Source organism: Abramis brama (genome assembly GCF_963993115.1).
Source record: "Abramis brama genome assembly, chromosome: 24".
Classification (NCBI taxonomy): domain Eukaryota; kingdom Metazoa; phylum Chordata; class Actinopteri; order Cypriniformes; family Leuciscidae; genus Abramis; species Abramis brama.
The window spans coordinates 28,870,686-28,887,844 of NC_139986.1; the positions used below are offsets into that span (position 1 = coordinate 28,870,686).

General features: G+C 40.4%; 1 protein-coding gene across 1 annotated transcript in view; it reads left to right on the forward strand.

Moving 5' to 3' along the window:
- Positions 1 to 9,244: 9,244 nt before the first annotated feature.
- Positions 9,245 to 17,159, forward strand: part of LOC311075863 (myosin-7-like) — a gene marked incomplete at its 5' end in the record, with an annotated part of 135,647 nt that continues 127,732 nt past the window's right edge. The window contains 29 exons of the mRNA XM_084103515.1: positions 9,245 to 9,276; positions 9,373 to 9,404; positions 9,617 to 9,829; positions 9,913 to 10,056; positions 10,136 to 10,292; positions 10,373 to 10,400; positions 10,509 to 10,617; positions 11,000 to 11,092; positions 11,200 to 11,263; positions 11,353 to 11,451; positions 11,538 to 11,641; positions 12,119 to 12,257; positions 12,346 to 12,464; positions 12,609 to 12,758; positions 12,859 to 13,029; positions 13,143 to 13,452; positions 13,538 to 13,617; positions 13,697 to 13,902; positions 14,007 to 14,130; positions 14,215 to 14,351; positions 14,440 to 14,695; positions 14,793 to 15,035; positions 15,117 to 15,293; positions 15,387 to 15,532; positions 15,851 to 15,941; positions 16,025 to 16,414; positions 16,497 to 16,623; positions 16,715 to 16,833; positions 16,924 to 17,120. Coding sequence (XP_083959641.1) covers positions 9,629 to 9,829; positions 9,913 to 10,056; positions 10,136 to 10,292; positions 10,373 to 10,400; positions 10,509 to 10,617; positions 11,000 to 11,092; positions 11,200 to 11,263; positions 11,353 to 11,451; positions 11,538 to 11,641; positions 12,119 to 12,257; positions 12,346 to 12,464; positions 12,609 to 12,758; positions 12,859 to 13,029; positions 13,143 to 13,452; positions 13,538 to 13,617; positions 13,697 to 13,902; positions 14,007 to 14,130; positions 14,215 to 14,351; positions 14,440 to 14,695; positions 14,793 to 15,035; positions 15,117 to 15,293; positions 15,387 to 15,532; positions 15,851 to 15,941; positions 16,025 to 16,414; positions 16,497 to 16,623; positions 16,715 to 16,833; positions 16,924 to 17,120 — 4,181 coding nt within the window. The remainder of the gene's footprint in view (positions 9,277 to 9,372; positions 9,405 to 9,616; positions 9,830 to 9,912; positions 10,057 to 10,135; positions 10,293 to 10,372; positions 10,401 to 10,508; positions 10,618 to 10,999; positions 11,093 to 11,199; positions 11,264 to 11,352; positions 11,452 to 11,537; positions 11,642 to 12,118; positions 12,258 to 12,345; positions 12,465 to 12,608; positions 12,759 to 12,858; positions 13,030 to 13,142; positions 13,453 to 13,537; positions 13,618 to 13,696; positions 13,903 to 14,006; positions 14,131 to 14,214; positions 14,352 to 14,439; positions 14,696 to 14,792; positions 15,036 to 15,116; positions 15,294 to 15,386; positions 15,533 to 15,850; positions 15,942 to 16,024; positions 16,415 to 16,496; positions 16,624 to 16,714; positions 16,834 to 16,923; positions 17,121 to 17,159) is intronic.

Here is a 17,159-nt window from a genome sequence, read left to right on the forward strand (position 1 = left end):
TTAAATGTTACTGTAAACTGCTATAGTTAAGTAATGTTAACTAATACAACCTTATTTTAAAGTGTTACAGAACAATAATAAAGAATCAAAACATTTGTAGTTGATATCTAGGGTATGTTGTAGTCCAGCTTAAAATGTAAAAGTGTTTAAGTTAGGCTAGGGTTAGGGTTAGGAAAATTGATTCCTCTTTTGCGGTTCCTTGCCCTTAAACGGACACATAAACACAAAATTATGTCTAAATACCCGTCTCTGCAAGTATTCTCTCGGTTATGTCATAAGTGAACAGTTGAGAAAGAAACCGGATGTTTGTCAGTTTTTTCGGTCTGTGTAGTCGGTCTTAAAGTGACAGCACAGCACTGTATATACTGTATTGTATCTCGGCCAAATATTGTCCTATCCTAGCTTTCAGATGATGTATAAATCTCAATTAAAACAAATTGACACAAGTGACTGGTTTTGTGGTCCAGGGTCACAAATGATCTGAACCGTGAATTTTGTGATCCGTTCCACCACTACTGTCAATGTTAAAGCGATAACGCATGCGATTAATTCAAAATCCATAATGAGTTAAAATTATTCAAAGCAAATAAATTACTGAAGCACATGAAATTGCAAAATAAATGTATGTAAATTCTAAACCATCAGCCATTTCAACTGAAAATTAAGGTTGTAATACTATAATACTACTGTAATACTAGTACAAGAAATCTTTTTTTAATTTAATCTTTCTCAGTTTCCAGCATTGGCTGATAAATAAATACTTACAACCATTTGTATTACTATGCACTGGTAACACAGTTTTACATAATTAGTTTTCAAAGAAATATGTTAAATGCTTAATGACCATTAAAATATATTTTCACAAAATTTCCCAATAACATTGCAAACATATTTGTCTTTGTGTGTGTAAGTATGCTTAAAGTTAACATGGAAAATGTGCCTTCCTTTTGTGGAGAATATTGTTGGAAACAAACATTTTTAAAATGAAAGTGAGCTGCCTCTGCTGCCATCTGCCGATTGTAATCGTAATTTTGTTATTTTAATATAGTTCTTTTCACATGTTTTGCGTTTGCATTCATATGTAGACATTATTAAATCACTATTTTAACAATCACATTTTGTAAAATTTATCACTTCATTTGTACTGAGCTCTCAGTTTTGACAATTGTGCCACCTTAAGAGTAATGTGAAACCTTAAAATGGTGTTATACAGAGGAGACTTGCAGTAAACATTTTGTTACCAATCATTTATTTCAAATATCTATATCTACAACAAAATGTGTGTGCATGTGTGTGTAAGCATGCTTATTGTATATCAAGTATTATTGTTTAAGCCTTTCTTTTCTGTGTGTTTTAGAGTATTTTTTGTCATGCATATTTAATGGTGTCAGTCCTACAGGTCGACATAAACGCTTGAACCCCACTAATTGCAGCTTGCAGCTATATTTAAATCTATAATTACACTGTTGACCCTTCCCTTACCCCTTAAACCTACCCATAACACTAAATCTAACCTTACCCATATCCACCTCAATAACAGCAATTTGTGATACAAAATGAACACAATAAGTACACTGTACTTATTTTTGATGTAAGTACATAGTATAAAAGGACACCTAATGTCCATTTTCTTTTTCTATACTACAGTATTGACTCCCTAGTACAATTTTACACACTGATGAAATCTGTATCTAGAAAACTCAGTGTGATACACAAGAGCATTCAGCTAGACAAAACTGACATTCTTATATAGTGTAGAAAACAGATGGTGTCAACTAAAAAGTAGAAAACACATACAATTTGTCTATAACAAATATTTTCCATGGAAAAAATACATTTAAACATTTTGACAAGTGTGGCTCACACAATGGCAAAAACACTTTTTATTTATTTAGGTGGCATTGGCCAAATTACTGACACATTAACTGGGGTTTAAAGCATGAATTAAATGTTTTAGGTGAGTAACTACATTTTGCAGACATGTGATAGTTTATCTGATGCTCAAGCAAACAGTTATGATGTTTAGAAAACATTAAACAAGAAAAACATTGAAAAATGTGCCTAAGCAACTGAGACAAACTGTAATGGTTCTCACATATTATGATTATGTGATTGTTTTTAGTATATTAAACAATATAAATTCAGTATTTATTAAATATGATATTTAAAAAAAATCCTGTCAATCACAACACTGAGCAACTAAAAATAAAAAATAAAATCATTGCTTTGAATTACCTTCATCTGTGCTTTAGAGATGTGTTGGATGTTCTCCTGCAGGGAGCACAGTGTTTGTGTGTGGCTGAGGGGGAATAGAAAAACCAGGTAAAGAGAGTGAGGGAAAAATAAACATTTGTAGAGCAGAGGTCAAAAGTCATGCCAATTTCCCTAAAGGAAGCATAATGTATTCTAGTGGAGAACAATCAAATTCAGATAGATATATAGATAGATATAAATAGATAGACAAAGATAGGAGTACATTGTGAAAATATTAATACCTGTATTCTCTGTCTACATCATACAGCTGGCTCGAACAAGGGAAAATGAAGAAATGACTAAGCAATTCGGTCAAAATCATCATGGGACCTCTAGTGGACAAATCAAACAAACAGACCCCCTCATTCTACAATAATAGCCTGCTCAATGGTCATGATGTACAATGGGTCAAGTCATTGACCTTTTGGTGAGCTGAGGCAACAAAGGGCTGAGAATTAACTGCCTCCGTCTCAGGGAAGAGTGTGGATCGGAATGTTCCACCTCGTCATAGCAAGAGATGGACCTGGCATCTAAAGGAAAAGAGACAGGATGTTAATCCAGAGTGAAGGAATTAATGAGATATTCATGCTAAACACTAAAATCCTGTAAATAATTTTTGTAAATTATTATTATTTTTTTTAACTCAAAACCTTGAAAGAGCATCCGCTTGACCCAACACTCTTGAGATGCTAACCAGAAATTATCACTGACCCCCTCACATACCTGGTCAGACATCTCTTGAAATCCAGGCTCTGGGGTGATGGATGGCTCATTTTGCTCCTTCTAGCATTGGCTCTTCCATCGTGGCAGGCATTGGCTCTCTGTCAGAGGTGGGCCAGGCAATCATGTCCACGGTTGGGAGTGTGACTGGTGATGTCCTCCGTGGGGCCGTTGGAGCAGGTGTAGAAGCCATGGGGGAATTCCTTTGGTATCACACCAGGGCAAGATGTTTGATGGCCTCCGTCTGCTTTTGGACTGCCGAGAACTGCCGGGCAAAGTCCTGTAAGTGTCGTCTAAGATGCTGCCTTGCGAGATGGGGGCATCGAGAAAGTGCACTTTGTCGGCATCCCGCATCTCTGCAAGGTTCAGCCAGAGGTGCCATTCCTGGGCTACCAAGGTTGACATCATCTAGCCAAGGGCCCGCGCCATGACCCTGGTTGTCCGGAGAGCGAAGTCGGTAGCTGTGCGCAGTTAATGTATCAACTCCGGCTCGGAACTACCCTTGTGCAGTTCTTTGAGTGCTAACAACTGTCTCCATGATAAGGCCCGACCATTCCATCCCGTCAGGCATGGAGGACTTTTTGGCTTACATGGGGCGCTCGGTAGGTTACGACTTAGCGAGTGCAGTTGCCAACAGGCACGCTACAGCTTGCCAGCATCTGCATTGCCAACACTCGTAACACAGTTCAGTGGTTGTGGCGCTTTCCATAGGGACCCCTAATGTCAGTCGACATAACATTGAACGTGACTGACAGAAAGGGAACGTCTTAGTTACTATCGTATCCCTCGTTATGTCCCTCCTGCCACAAACTTGAACTACCCCGCTAAATGACCAGGACAGCGTCTTGGCTCTTCAGCACAAACCTAATGAGAGGATGCATGCCACCATCTTTTATACCCATATGTACAGGCATGCAAGTTCCACTAGCCAATTTCATAGGCCATTTTCCTAAAACTCAGAGGTGATTGGGGTAACCATATCACCCTGTAGCCCAAGACTGGTTGCCCACTGAAGCTAAGCAGGGTTGAGCATGGTTTGTACCTGGATGGGAAACCTCCTAGAAAAACTAGGTTGCTGCTGGAAGAGGTGTAAGTGAGGCAACCAGGGGGGTCCTAACGCCCCAGTATCTTCTATGTAAAGTGATTTGAGTGCAGAGAAAAGCGCTATATAAAATGTAACAAATTATTATAAAACGAGACCCCTAATGTCAGTCGACATAACGTCTCCATTCTCTCCTTCAGGGAATTAGAGTTTCGACACTTGATTGCGAATTTGCAGGTCAGAGTTCACCAAACTTGAACTTCGGAATGCAGTGAAATGCAAAACTTTTCAGACGAGCTTGCACTTGCGGTCTGACGCATTCCCATGTGTATGAATGAAAGTCAATGGAACGAAAAGTTTAGTGTGACAGTCCCTTTAGTCTGAACAAAAATGAGATGCTCTGAAAATGCATTTTTCAACATTAGCAAAAACCTAATGGAACAGCAGAAATATATTGGTTTCCCCATAAACCTCTGTAAACAAAGCAGCGCTGTGCTTTTAAACACTGGTTTACTAAGTGCTATTCATTGGAACTTTGATAAACCAATTTTTATATGGCTTAATACTGAGACAAGCATCACTGAATGTGCACTTACCTGTCACTGAGCTAGTTAAACAGCTCCATGCTAATCAAGGGTTCATCATGCAGGGCTGACTGCATGTGATCACGATCTATATTGTAATGATTCCTGTCTTGTGTTTCCCTCGTCTTGTGTGAACTTTAGTTATTTCCTGTTCTGTGTCAGGTTTTGTAGTCCTTTGTAGTTTTTCTAGTTTATTAGTATCCCCAGGTGTTTTCTCTTAGTCACGCCCCCCTTGTTATCTTGTTTAGCTGGTTAGTCACTGTATTTATACCCTGTGTCTTGGTTCAGTGTTTGTGGGTTCTTGTTATTTGTGATGTTGTTTTAGTCTGGTTGTTCTGTTCCCTAGTTTTGTTCCTTTATCTGAGTCTGTCTTGTTCCTAGTTTAATTAATAAATCTGTTGCTTTTGGATCCTGCTTCCTCCATTGATTCAACCCTGCATCGTCACAGAAGAACCCACCAAACAACGAGGATCCAGCAACAATGATCTCCAGGAATCCTGTAGGACGGATTATGTGTCTCCGTCAGGGAGACCGGATCATTGAGGAATACGTACAGGAGTTTATCAATCTGGCAAATGTTACCCCTATTGACCCTATGTGCCTCATGATCTTTTTTAGAGGGGGACTATCAGAGCCACTTGGGTCAACCATGCCACTGCACTCTCCCCACGGCACTTTAGAACTTTATATTAACTTGGCCCTGCAGCTGAGTGATTCGGGATATGCTGTGGGGATCACGGAAGAGAAACATGGTACTCCCACATTAGCTCTCATTCCAGAGACTGTTCACGTCGCTTCTGCTGATTCAGAGACTGTTCACGTCGCTTCTGCTGATCCAGAGACTGTTCACGTCGCTTCTGCTGATCCAGAGACTGTTCACGTCGCTTCTGCTGATCCAGAGACTGTTCACGTCGCTTCTGCTGATCCAGAGACTGTTCACGTCGCTTCTGCTGATCCAGAGACTGTTCACGTCGCTTCTGCTGATCCAGAGACTGTTCACGTCGCTTCTGCTGATCCAGAGACTAAACACGTCACTTTTGCTGATCCAGAGACTGTTCACGTCACTTCCGATGATCCAGAGCTTCACGCCAGTCCAGCCAAGCCTGCACTTCACGCCAGCCCAGAGTCTCCTTCGCCGCTGGTCCCGCCCAGCTCTGAGTCCTCTTCACCGCTGGTCCAGCCCAGCTCAGAGTCTCCTTCACCGCTGGTCCCGCCCAGCTCAGAGTCTCCTTCACCGCTGGTCCCGCCCAGCTCAGAGTCCTCTTCACCGCTGGTCCCGCCCTGCTTAGAGTCTCCTTCGCCGCTGGTCCCATCCAGCTCAGAGTCCTCTTCACCGCTGGTCCCGCCCAGCTCAGAGTCTCCTTCACCGCTGGTCCCGCCCAGTTCAGAGTCTCCTTCGCCGCTGGTTCCGTCCAGTTCAGAGCTCTCTTCGCCGCTGGTCCTGCCCAGCTCAGAGCCCTCTTCGCCGCTGGTCCTGCCCAGCTCAGAGCCCTCTTCGCCGCTGGTCCTGCCCAGCTCAAAGCCCTCTTCGCCGCTGGTCCTGCCCAGCTCAGAGCCCTCTTCGCCGCTGGTCCTGCCCAGCTCAAAGCCCTCTTCATCGCTGGTCCAGGACTCTTTACCGGGGAGCCTCCCCAAGAAAATTTTGGGGGGGGGCAATACACCTCCGGACCAGCCCGATCCACCAGGACCGCCAGAGGGGTGGTCTCCTGTTCCGCCCTGGCCGCCCGAAGGGTCGTTTCCGCCCTGGCCGCCCGAAGGGTCGTCTCCGCCCTGGCCGCCCGAAGGGTCGTCTCCGCCGTGGCCGCCCGAAGGGTCGTCTCCGCCGTGGCCGCCCGAAGGGTCGTCTCCGCCGTGGCCGCCAGAAGGGTCGTCTCCGCCGTGGCCGCCCGAAGGGTCGTCTCCGCCCTGGCCGCCCGAAGGGTCGTCTCCGCCGTGGCCGCCCGAAGGGTCGTCTCCGCCCTGGCCGCCCGAAGGGTCGTCTCCGCCCGGGTCGCCTGCACAGCCTGCTCCGCCCTGGTTGCCTGCACAGCCTGCTCCGCCCTGGTCGCCTGCACAGCTTGCTCCGCCCTGGTCTCTCGTCCTGTCGCAGTCTCCAGGCCCTCTTCCGTTCCATGGGCCTGGCCCTCCATCCAGCCCCCAGTTCCGCCTCCGATCCACCACCCTCCTGGACTATTGTTTTTTGAGGAGTGTCTGGAATCCACTTGATTCCTGTCTTGTGTTTCCCTCGTCTTGTGTGAACTTTAGTTATTTCCTGTTCTGTGTCAGGTTTTGTAGTCCTTTGTAGTTTTTCTAGTTTATTAGTATCCCCAGGTGTTTTCTCTTAGTCACGCCCCCCTTGTTATCTTGTTTAGCTGGTTAGTCACTGTATTTATACCCTGTGTCTTGGTTCAGTGTTTGTGGGTTCTTGTCATTTGTGATGTTGTTTTAGTTTGGTTGTTCTGTTCCCGTGTCTTGTTCCCTTATCTAAGTCTGTCTTGTTTCTAGTTTATTTAATAAATCCGTTGCTTTTGGATCCTGCTTCCTCCGTTGATTCAACCCTGCATCGTCACATATATGCTCACGCTGCCTTTTTTCAGGTTTTTCCCGCTTCCTCCCCAATCAGTAGTGCTGTTTTGTTCTGGGTTTGGCATCGCATAAAGGCCATTTTTTGTAATAGCACCATGCTACTCTAACAAAATGTAGTTCATGTTTAAATCAAGCACTTTCAAGGACCTATGTTTGTTTTCACATACTTTCCAGTCCTTGAATCCATGTGTTTGAAATTCAAGAACTTAAAGTACATTCAAGAAGCGTAGGAAGCCTGTTAATTAAAGTTTTAAATAAATAAAAAATTATTCATTTTTATTTTAGTACATCACTAAACTAAATTAAATAAATTAACAACTAAATTAAAATGAGACATGTTGCCTTGGCTGTCAACTAGCTGAAATAAAGTTTAAATTTTTTTCAGTTAATGTTCATTTCAAGTAATTAAAATCTTTTATTAAGGTTTTAGTCATAATTAACTATAATAGCTTGTGTTTAACCCCACTGTATATCTCAATTAAATTACAACAAGAATGTCACTGTTGCGTTTAATCAATGTGATATTGTTTAATGCTTAAGAATAACACCTACTCCAGCTTTTAAATAAAAAATTTAGTAGCAAAACTAGATAAATAGTCTGAAGCAGAAGAGTAGAAAGAAGAGACACAATGGAATCCTATTTAGCCCAACAGATGCAAGACCATTCTAGTGCACCCAGTGACAAAAAAAAAGCTCAAGGATTACAAAAGGATTACAAACTTTATTAGAAGTAAGGTTGCCCCCATTTCTTCCATTCTTGCTCCTGAGGTTTGATAAACAAGGGTAAAAAGACAGCTGAGAATGAGGCTCTGTAAAGGATGAGGGGCCTAGAATAGATTGCCCAATTGCTAAGACTAAGTAAGGTGCTTGTTGAGAGGGTGCAGAATAACTGAGGGACGAGAGGTCATGGCAGGTTAGAAACCTCACAAAAGGTCTTGAGTGATGGCTAACACGGCTCAACAACAAATCAACGCTGTAGAGTTGTTTAGATCTGGGGCTAAGACGGTTAGTTTGACCTGCTTGCCATGTTCTATTTGAAGTAATAATTATAAGCACCATCCTGTTAACTGATGCACAGAAAAAGTAACACTGATGTAATGTATTCAGAATATATTAACTTTTCTAAACATAAAAATGATGTATCCTACAGAATACTTTTCACACATTTGTTTTGGGAATCTTTGTAAACCTGGAAAATCTTTTTCAAGAAAAATGGGATGAACATGGATGAACATGAATGAAGCTGTACATTTGATGAACATTTAATGACTGCAAATGAACTTAACACAACCTGTACAACACAGATGAAGGATATAGCATTGGGAAATCAAGAAAGGTCATAGTAACAAACAATAACAAGCAAGAGTTGCAGCTGTCTCTGCATTAGGCGAGAACAAAAGGTCACAATTGCAGATATTCATTGTTGCCATTACAGCTGTCTACTGACAATTTTAATCTTCCGTGACAGCCGTCTTGCTTGTGAGGCATTGTTACCTTGTTTTCATCCTTTAACACAAAGATAAACCTGTGGAATATCCAGTGCATGCCTGTCTCTCTTTGAGGACAGAAAATGACACAGAGTTTTAGAATCTAACTGTTAATTAAGCAATTTTTAAAAAGGATTGTGTGAATGTTCAACTATGGTTGAGATACATTATATATAGAGTCTCTATGATGCTTTACATACATAAAAAACAGACATGTTGTGAATCTGGCCTATGAAACTAACTACAAAATACAAAAGTTAAGATGTAAATTTCAGTATGAAAAATTTCTCTCATATCTTTAAAAAAGAAGATATAAATATGGGACAAAAATAGCACCATTGTATTCTTAAATCCTTTCTGATCTTTTGCGCTACCGCCACACACCACATGCTTAACTATTGTAACTCATCTAATCTTTAGCGCTACCATCACACACCACATGCTAAACTACTATGACTCACACAAAAACATTTTCAGGCACCCAAAAAGAGCTACACACACACAAGTGACCCAAACACAGAGCCGGACCAAATACAGATGGTCAACGTCACAGTCATTGTGCCTCTATATAAAGAGATACGTTACAGCACAATATTGCAAGCTCACATCATTGTGCCATCTAAAGGTAAGAGCATACATCATTTAGATAAAATTGTTTATGAGGACTGAACAATAGAATAAGATGACTTCTCATTAATGACGTTTCTTTTTTTATTGAAAGGACTTGGACATTTTGGGTTTGGATTTCATCTGGTAAGACATACTTTTATAAAGGTCAACACATTGTGTGTGTGTGTGTGTGCATATAGGTTTATGCAATATTTTCTTTTTGAATGCAATAATTAGAAATATTTTATATTTTTACAATCATAAATATTTATATTTAATTTATATTTTTTTACAAATGATTTTGTAACTGTAAACTAGTTTTAAAAGTTAAGATAATTTTGTCATCTATTTCTCAGTCTGATTGAAAGATGGGGGATGCTGTGATGGCAGAGTTCGGGCCAGCTGCTCCGTTCTTACGAAAGTCAGACAGGGAGCGTCTGGAGGCCCAAACTCGCCCCTTCGACATGAAGAAAGAATGCTTTGTGACCGACCCTGCGGTTGAGTTCGTCAAAGCCACCATCACCAGTAGAGACGGTGACAAAGTCACCGTTGACACTGAATTCGGGAAGGTAAGATCTAATCTCTGCATTGTTGTAGATTGTTGACAGAAATACAGTGTGACTGTCAAAACATTTTTGTGTGTTATCCACAGACAGTGACTGTGAAGGAGGATGATGTTCACCCCCAGAACCCGCCAAAGTTTGATAAAATTGAGGACATGGCGATGTTCACCTTCCTGCACGAGCCCGCTGTGCTGTTTAACCTCAAAGAGCGTTACGCAGCCTGGATGATCTACGTGAGTCGAGTCTTAAAACACTCACACATTCTCTTTATCTTGCATGAGCAGATCTAAACCTTCTGTGAATCTCTTTCAGACCTATTCTGGGCTCTTCTGTGTCACTGTGAACCCATACAAGTGGCTGCCAGTGTACAACCAGGAAGTCGTCAATGCCTATAGAGGAAAGAAACGAACTGAGGCCCCTCCACACATCTTCTCCATCTCAGACAATGCCTACCAGTACATGCTGTCAGGTGACTTGTAGTAATTTTTTAGAGATTAATTTCGAATGCAATTTCAAATGCTAAGTTTCTTATATTTTGTTCTCTCACAGACAGAGAAAACCAGTCTGTCCTGATCACGTACGTAATACATATGATGACATAGCATAATATTCCTACTTCCACCAATATTTTTTTTTTTCCATGCTGCATTTTATCAGTCTTTTAATTATCCATTTTTATTCTAAGTGGAGAATCCGGAGCTGGAAAGACTGTGAACACTAAAAGAGTAATCCAGTACTTTGCGAGCATTGCAGCAGCAACAACCGGCAAGAAGGATCCATCAATGGAGAAAAAGGTGCTTAATTCCCAAAAAAGGCTCATTATGGAAGAATGAATATACCTACTATATAGCATAGCATACAAAAAATATTTACTAAATTCAAGATTGCAGAGATTGCTTCAAAATTGCAGTTAAATATTATTAAATATTGGAGTCACAAATTGTCATAATTTGATATTTCCTTACTTGTACCATATTGCAATGCATTTACACATAACAAACAACATTTTTGTTTTCCTAATTATATTTCTATATAATTTGATATAGATGACTTAGATTCTCTAAGGATTATTATTATTATTACTAAGGCTACATAGTGTCCGAAAATATGCATGTCTGTTAACCGAAAAGTAGGTACATCAAATTTACACACTTATTGTTAAAACATGATTCTCAGGGTACTCTGGAGGATCAAATCATCCAGTGTAATCCTGCTCTGGAGGCTTTCGGTAACGCCAAGACCATCAGAAATGACAACTCCTCCAGATTTGTAAGTTGGGTTTTTACATTGGTGTTGTTATTCTATATTGGTTTTCATGTTATGTTATATGATGTTGTATTATGTATTATACATGTTATGTATTGCTTTATTTACAGGGTAAATTTATCCGTATCCATTTTGGCCACAGTGGAAAGTTATCTTCTGCTGACATTGAGACTTGTAAGTACTGCCCAACATCATTCCAACAAATCACACATTGATGAAATGTGTAACTGTTTTGATATTTATCTATTCATCAATTAATTTAGATCTGCTGGAGAAGTCTCGTGTCACTTTTCAGCTCAAGGCTGAGAGAGACTACCACATCTTCTATCAGATTCTGTCCCAGAGAAGACCAGAACTGCTTGGTAAACTTACCCATCATACTGTATCAAGTAACACTGCCATCTCTAATTAGAAGAGTCTTTTCTGAAATGTTCCCATTTCTCCTTAGAGATGCTGCTCATCACCAACAACCCCTATGACTACGCCTTTATCTCCCAAGGAGAAACACAAGTGGCTTCTATTAATGACGGTGACGAGCTGATGGCCACTGATGTGGGTGTTTGTTAAAACATAGGCCACTAACAATACAACATACCACATTATAAAATATTATAAGAAATAGTCTGCCACCCAGCATTTGCAATTTGGTTACCATTAGCACTTTTGACAACCTATACGAATGCATTTTTGGTGGAGAACATAAATTGATAATGTATTGGCTGATTTCCATACAATAAAAGCATATAATGATCAGGGGCTGTCAATAAGTATTAAAAAGCACCATAAAAGACCCACACAACTTGTTTTTCGGAAGCCATCTGATTTGTGTGAGGAAAAGATCATGAACATGCTCTTCTTTTGTGTTCCACAGAAGAAATTAAGTCATACAGGTATAGAACGACTTGAAAGATAATTGATTATCTTGGCCAGTCTAGTCTTTAAAAAGAAATACTTTTAATGTACTTGTCAAGAAAGTAGAATATGAAACATTTGCCATGAAATTTTACATGCTCTGTACATTTGCTGTAGGAAGCGTTCGATGTGTTGGGCTTCACCCATGAGGAGAAGAACAGCATCTACAAGCTGACTGGTTCCGTCATGCACTTTGGCAACATGAAGTTCAAACAGAAGCAAAGAGAGGAGCAAGCCGAGGCTGATGGGACTGAGGGTCAGTATAACTCGGAAAATTGGAATCAGTAGAACTTGGAAACATGTCGTATATAGAGTCATAGCTCTGTATTCTTTTTGACATGTAGATGCTGACAAAATCTCATATCTGATGGGCCTAAATTCAGCTGACTTGATCAAGGGTTTGCTCCACCCAAGAGTCAAAGTAGGAAATGAGTGGGTCACCAAGGGACAGAATGTCCAGCAGGTAACGAATGAAAATAATAATCTAATGGACATTTAGAATTTTCAGCATCATAAGTTCACTTTCAAAGACATACAAACAAAATATTTCATGTCACTGAAAAATTGCTCTCTAGTTTGCAATGTGTCAAACTGTTTTCTTTATTAGGTGTACTACTCTATTGGTGCTCTGGGAAAATCAGTGTACGAGAAAATGTTTCTTTGGATGGTTGTGAGAATCAACCAATCCCTGGCCACAAAACAGCCTCGTCAGTACTTCATTGGTGTGCTGGACATTGCTGGATTTGAGATCTTTGAAGTAAGCTGAAATCAACTGATTTTTTTTATTCATAGAACAAATTCAACAAGAAGTGCAACCTGTTTGACCATTGTGATTATACAATATATTCCACCTGCAGTCCAACACCTTTGAGCAGCTGTGCATCAACTTCACCAATGAGAAGTTGCAGCAGTTCTTCAACCACCACATGTTTGTGCTGGAGCAAGAGGAATACAAGAAGGAGGGCATTGAGTGGGTGTTTATTGACTTCGGCATGGACTTGCAGGCTTGTATTGAGCTTATTGAGAAGGTGGGTGAATATCATGTTGATGATTATACTGTGAGGGTAAAAATCATATTTTTCAATCTTAACTCTTGTGGCAAACTGATATATTGACTGCCACAATCTACAATTCATTGTAGCCCATGGGTATCATGTCCATCCTTGAAGAGGAGTGCATGTTCCCCAAAGCCAGTGATGCAACATTTAAAGCTAAGCTTTATGACAACCATTTGGGGAAAACTCCAAACTTCCAGAAGCCTAGGATAGTGAAGGGAAAACCAGAGGCCCATTTTGCCCTCGTTCACTATGCTGGCACTGTGGACTACAACATTTCAAACTGGCTGGTGAAGAACAAGGACCCTCTCAATGAGACGGTTGTAGGGTTTTTCCAGAAGTCAACTCTTAAGCTGTTGTCCATTCTGTTTGCTAATTACGCTACTGATGACTCAGGTAAGTACATACTGAAGTGTGACATGAAAATATAATAAGCACTGCTCTTATGGTTTAATAATAACAAAAATAATTTATTTCACAGCTACAGATTCTGGAGGAAAAGCTGCCAAAGGTAGCAAAAAGAAGGGTTCTTCCTTCCAGACGGTTTCAGCCCTTCATAGGGTACGAAATATTAAAACACTACTTTATCTCATATGGTTTTATTGAACATAAATCTGAATCCTCTGTGCTCTACCAACAGGAGAACTTGAACAAGCTGATGACCAACTTAAGGTCAACTCACCCTCACTTTGTGCGCTGCATCATCCCCAATGAGACTAAGACTCCTGGGGCAATGGAGAATCCTCTGGTCATGCACCAGCTGCGCTGTAACGGTGTGCTGGAGGGCATCAGGATCTGCAGAAAGGGATTCCCCAACAGGGTCCTATATGGAGATTTCAAACAACGGTTAGTATGAAACCAAATGGCTTTCATGTCTTACAAAATTATTTGACTCCAAATTTCGGTTCTTAATTCTTCAATTCCTGTTAATGTGTGTGTTTTTTTGGTAGATACCGCATTCTAAATCCTGCTGCTATCCCTGAGGGACAGTTCATTGATAACAAGAAGGGTTCAGAAAAACTTCTGGGCTCTCTGGACATCGATCACAACCAGTACAAATTAGGACATACTAAGGTATGATTTTATTAACATTAACTTTTTCCAAAGCCACGTTTCCATTGTCCTATCCTTTTTGACACAAAATTCTTTGCTATTCAGGTATTTTTTAAGGCTGGTCTTCTGGGACTTCTTGAAGAGATGAGAGATGACCGTCTTGCACTTATTATAACTGGAATTCAGTCCATGTCTCGTGGTTTTCTATCAAGAGATGAGTTCCAGAAAATTGTAGAAAGAAGGTTAGATTTTAGCTCTTCGATCTTTAACATATTCTCCAAGTTACATTTTTTAATTTAAGACTTAAATTTCTTAATTTAATATCTACAGAGATGCTCTGTTGGTGATCCAGTGGAATGTACGTGCTTTCATGATTGTCAAGAATTGGCCCTGGATGAAGCTCTACTTCAAGATCAAGCCTCTGCTGAAAAGTGCAGAGACTGAGAAAGAAATGGCCAACATGAAGGAGGAATTCACCAAGTTGAAAGAGGCTTATGCCAAATCTGAAGCCCGCAGAAAGGAGCTTGAGGAAAAGATGGTTTCTCTTCTCCAAGAGAAGAACGACCTGCAGCTTTTAGCACAGACTGTAAGTTAACATGGGACTTCAACTCTGCACTTTTCACATTTTCAAAAGTCAGAAAACAAAACAAGTTTTCAATTATTATTATTTTTTATGTTGATAGGAGCAAGATAATCTTGCAGATGCTGAGGAGAGATGTGAGGGTCTGATCAAGAGCAAGATCCAGCTTGAGGCCAAAGTCAAAGAAATGACTGAGAGACTGGAGGATGAAGATGAAATGAATGCTGAGCTGACTGCAAAGAAACGAAAGCTGGAGGATGAATGCTCTGAACTCAAGAAGGACATTGATGATCTTGAGCTCACTCTGGCCAAAGTGGAGAAAGAGAAACATGCCACTGAGAACAAGGTCAGTTTTCAACACTGAACCTGTTATTGATGCTAGAATGGTGAGTTAACAGTCCCTTGATACAATGACACATTTCTACAGGTTAAAAACATGATAGAAGAGATGGCAGCATTGGATGAGATCATCGCTAGGCTGACCAAGGAGAAGAAAGCTCTTCAGGAGGCCCATCAGCAAACGCTGGATGACCTCCAGAGTGAGGAAGACAAAGTCAACACACTCACCAAAGCCAAAGCCAAGTTGGAGCAACAAGTGGATGATGTAAGAGTCAGAAAACACAACACTATAATTAAAATAAGAAACATTTAAAGTAATTACGCAATTATTTTTATTTTATTTTTGCATGAAATTTAGCTTGAAGGTTCTTTGGAACAAGAAAAGAAAATTCGCATGGATCTTGAGAGAGCTAAAAGAAAGCTTGAGGGTGACTTGAAGTTGACTCAAGAGAATGTGATGGATTTGGAAAATGATAAGCAGCAGACGGAGGAGCGGCTAAAGAAGTAATATATTTTATAAAATTTTAATTTCCAATTTTAATATTTAACAATATTTGGTAACACCTTACAATAAGGTTCCAGTTTACTTTAGTTAACTATATTTAACATGAACTAATACTGACACAAGCTAACAATGAAAAGTTTTCTTTCTATCAATTAATGTCAACAAAGTTTAATAAATACTGTAACAAATGTTTTTTTAATTGTTAAGTTAATGTTGTTTAGTTATCTAATGTTAACTAATGGAACCTTAATGTAAAGTGATACCAGTTATTTTTAATGTGAAATTGTATGTAATCATTCATCCTGTTTACTTGGCAGAAAAGACTTTGAAATAAGCCAGCTCAATAGCAAGATTGAAGACGGACAAGCTTTGGAGTCCCAACTCCAGAAAAAACTGAAAGAGTTGCAGGTAAACTTTATATGTTTTAATAAGATAGATATTTGGATCGTTAGAAATTGTAACCTTAATTTTGAATTTATGCACATTACTAGGCCAGAATTGAAGAGCTTGAGGAAGAGCTGGAGGCTGAGAGAGCAGCCCGTGCTAAAGTTGAGAAACAGAGAGCTGATCTGTCCAGAGAACTGGAGGACATCAGTGAGAGGTTGGAGGAGGCTGGTGGAGCCACTGTTTCCCAGATTGAGATGAACAAGAAACGTGAAGCTGAGTTCCAAAAACTGCGCAGAGACCTTGAAGAGTCCACTCTGCAACATGAGTCCACTGCTGCTACACTGAGGAAGAAACATGCAGACAGTGTGGCTGATCTGGGAGAGCAAATCGACAACCTCCAGAGAGTGAAGCAGAAGCTGGAGAAAGAGAAGAGTGAACTCAGACTGGAACTGGACGATGTGGTCTCCAACATGGAGCAGCTTGCAAAGGCAAAGGTGAGTAAGGGAAATGATGCTTAGAGTCTATAACTTATGTGTTGTCAAAGAAAGCAATCACCTGATACAATTTATCCTCAAGACAAACCTGGAGAAAATGTGCAGAACTCTGGAAGACCAGATGAGTGAGTACAGAACCAAGGCTGAGGAAGGTCAGCGCACTATCAATGATTTCACCATGCAAAAATCCAAGCTGCAAACTGAAAATGGTAAGAACACAAAATATTGTCTTATGTTACACCAACTGTACCATGATGATACTTGGAAAAAAAATCTATATTTTTTTATATTGCATGTTAGGTGAACTTGCCAGACAGCTTGAGGAGAAAAACTCCCTGGTGTCTCAGTTAACCAGAGGCAAGCAGTCCAACACTCAGCAAATTGAAGACCTCAAGAGACAGCTCGAAGAAGAAATCAAGGTTTTCAAAATCTCCTTCTATATCAATTTTTTTTTGCTAAAATACACTATTGTAATAAACAACTGGCCCCAAATATTTGTTTGTCTTTAGGCTAAGAATGCCCTGGCCCATGCAGTTCAGTCTGCTCGTCATGATGCTGATCTGCTGAGGGAGCAATATGAGGAGGAGCAAGAAGCCAAGGCTGAGCTACAGCGTAGTATGTCCAAGGCAAACTCTGAAGTGGCTCAGTGGAGAACCAAGTATGAAACTGATGCCATCCAGAGGACTGAGGAGCTGGAGGAAGCAAAGTAAGAAACAAACAACATTTAAAAGTTTCGTATTTAGTG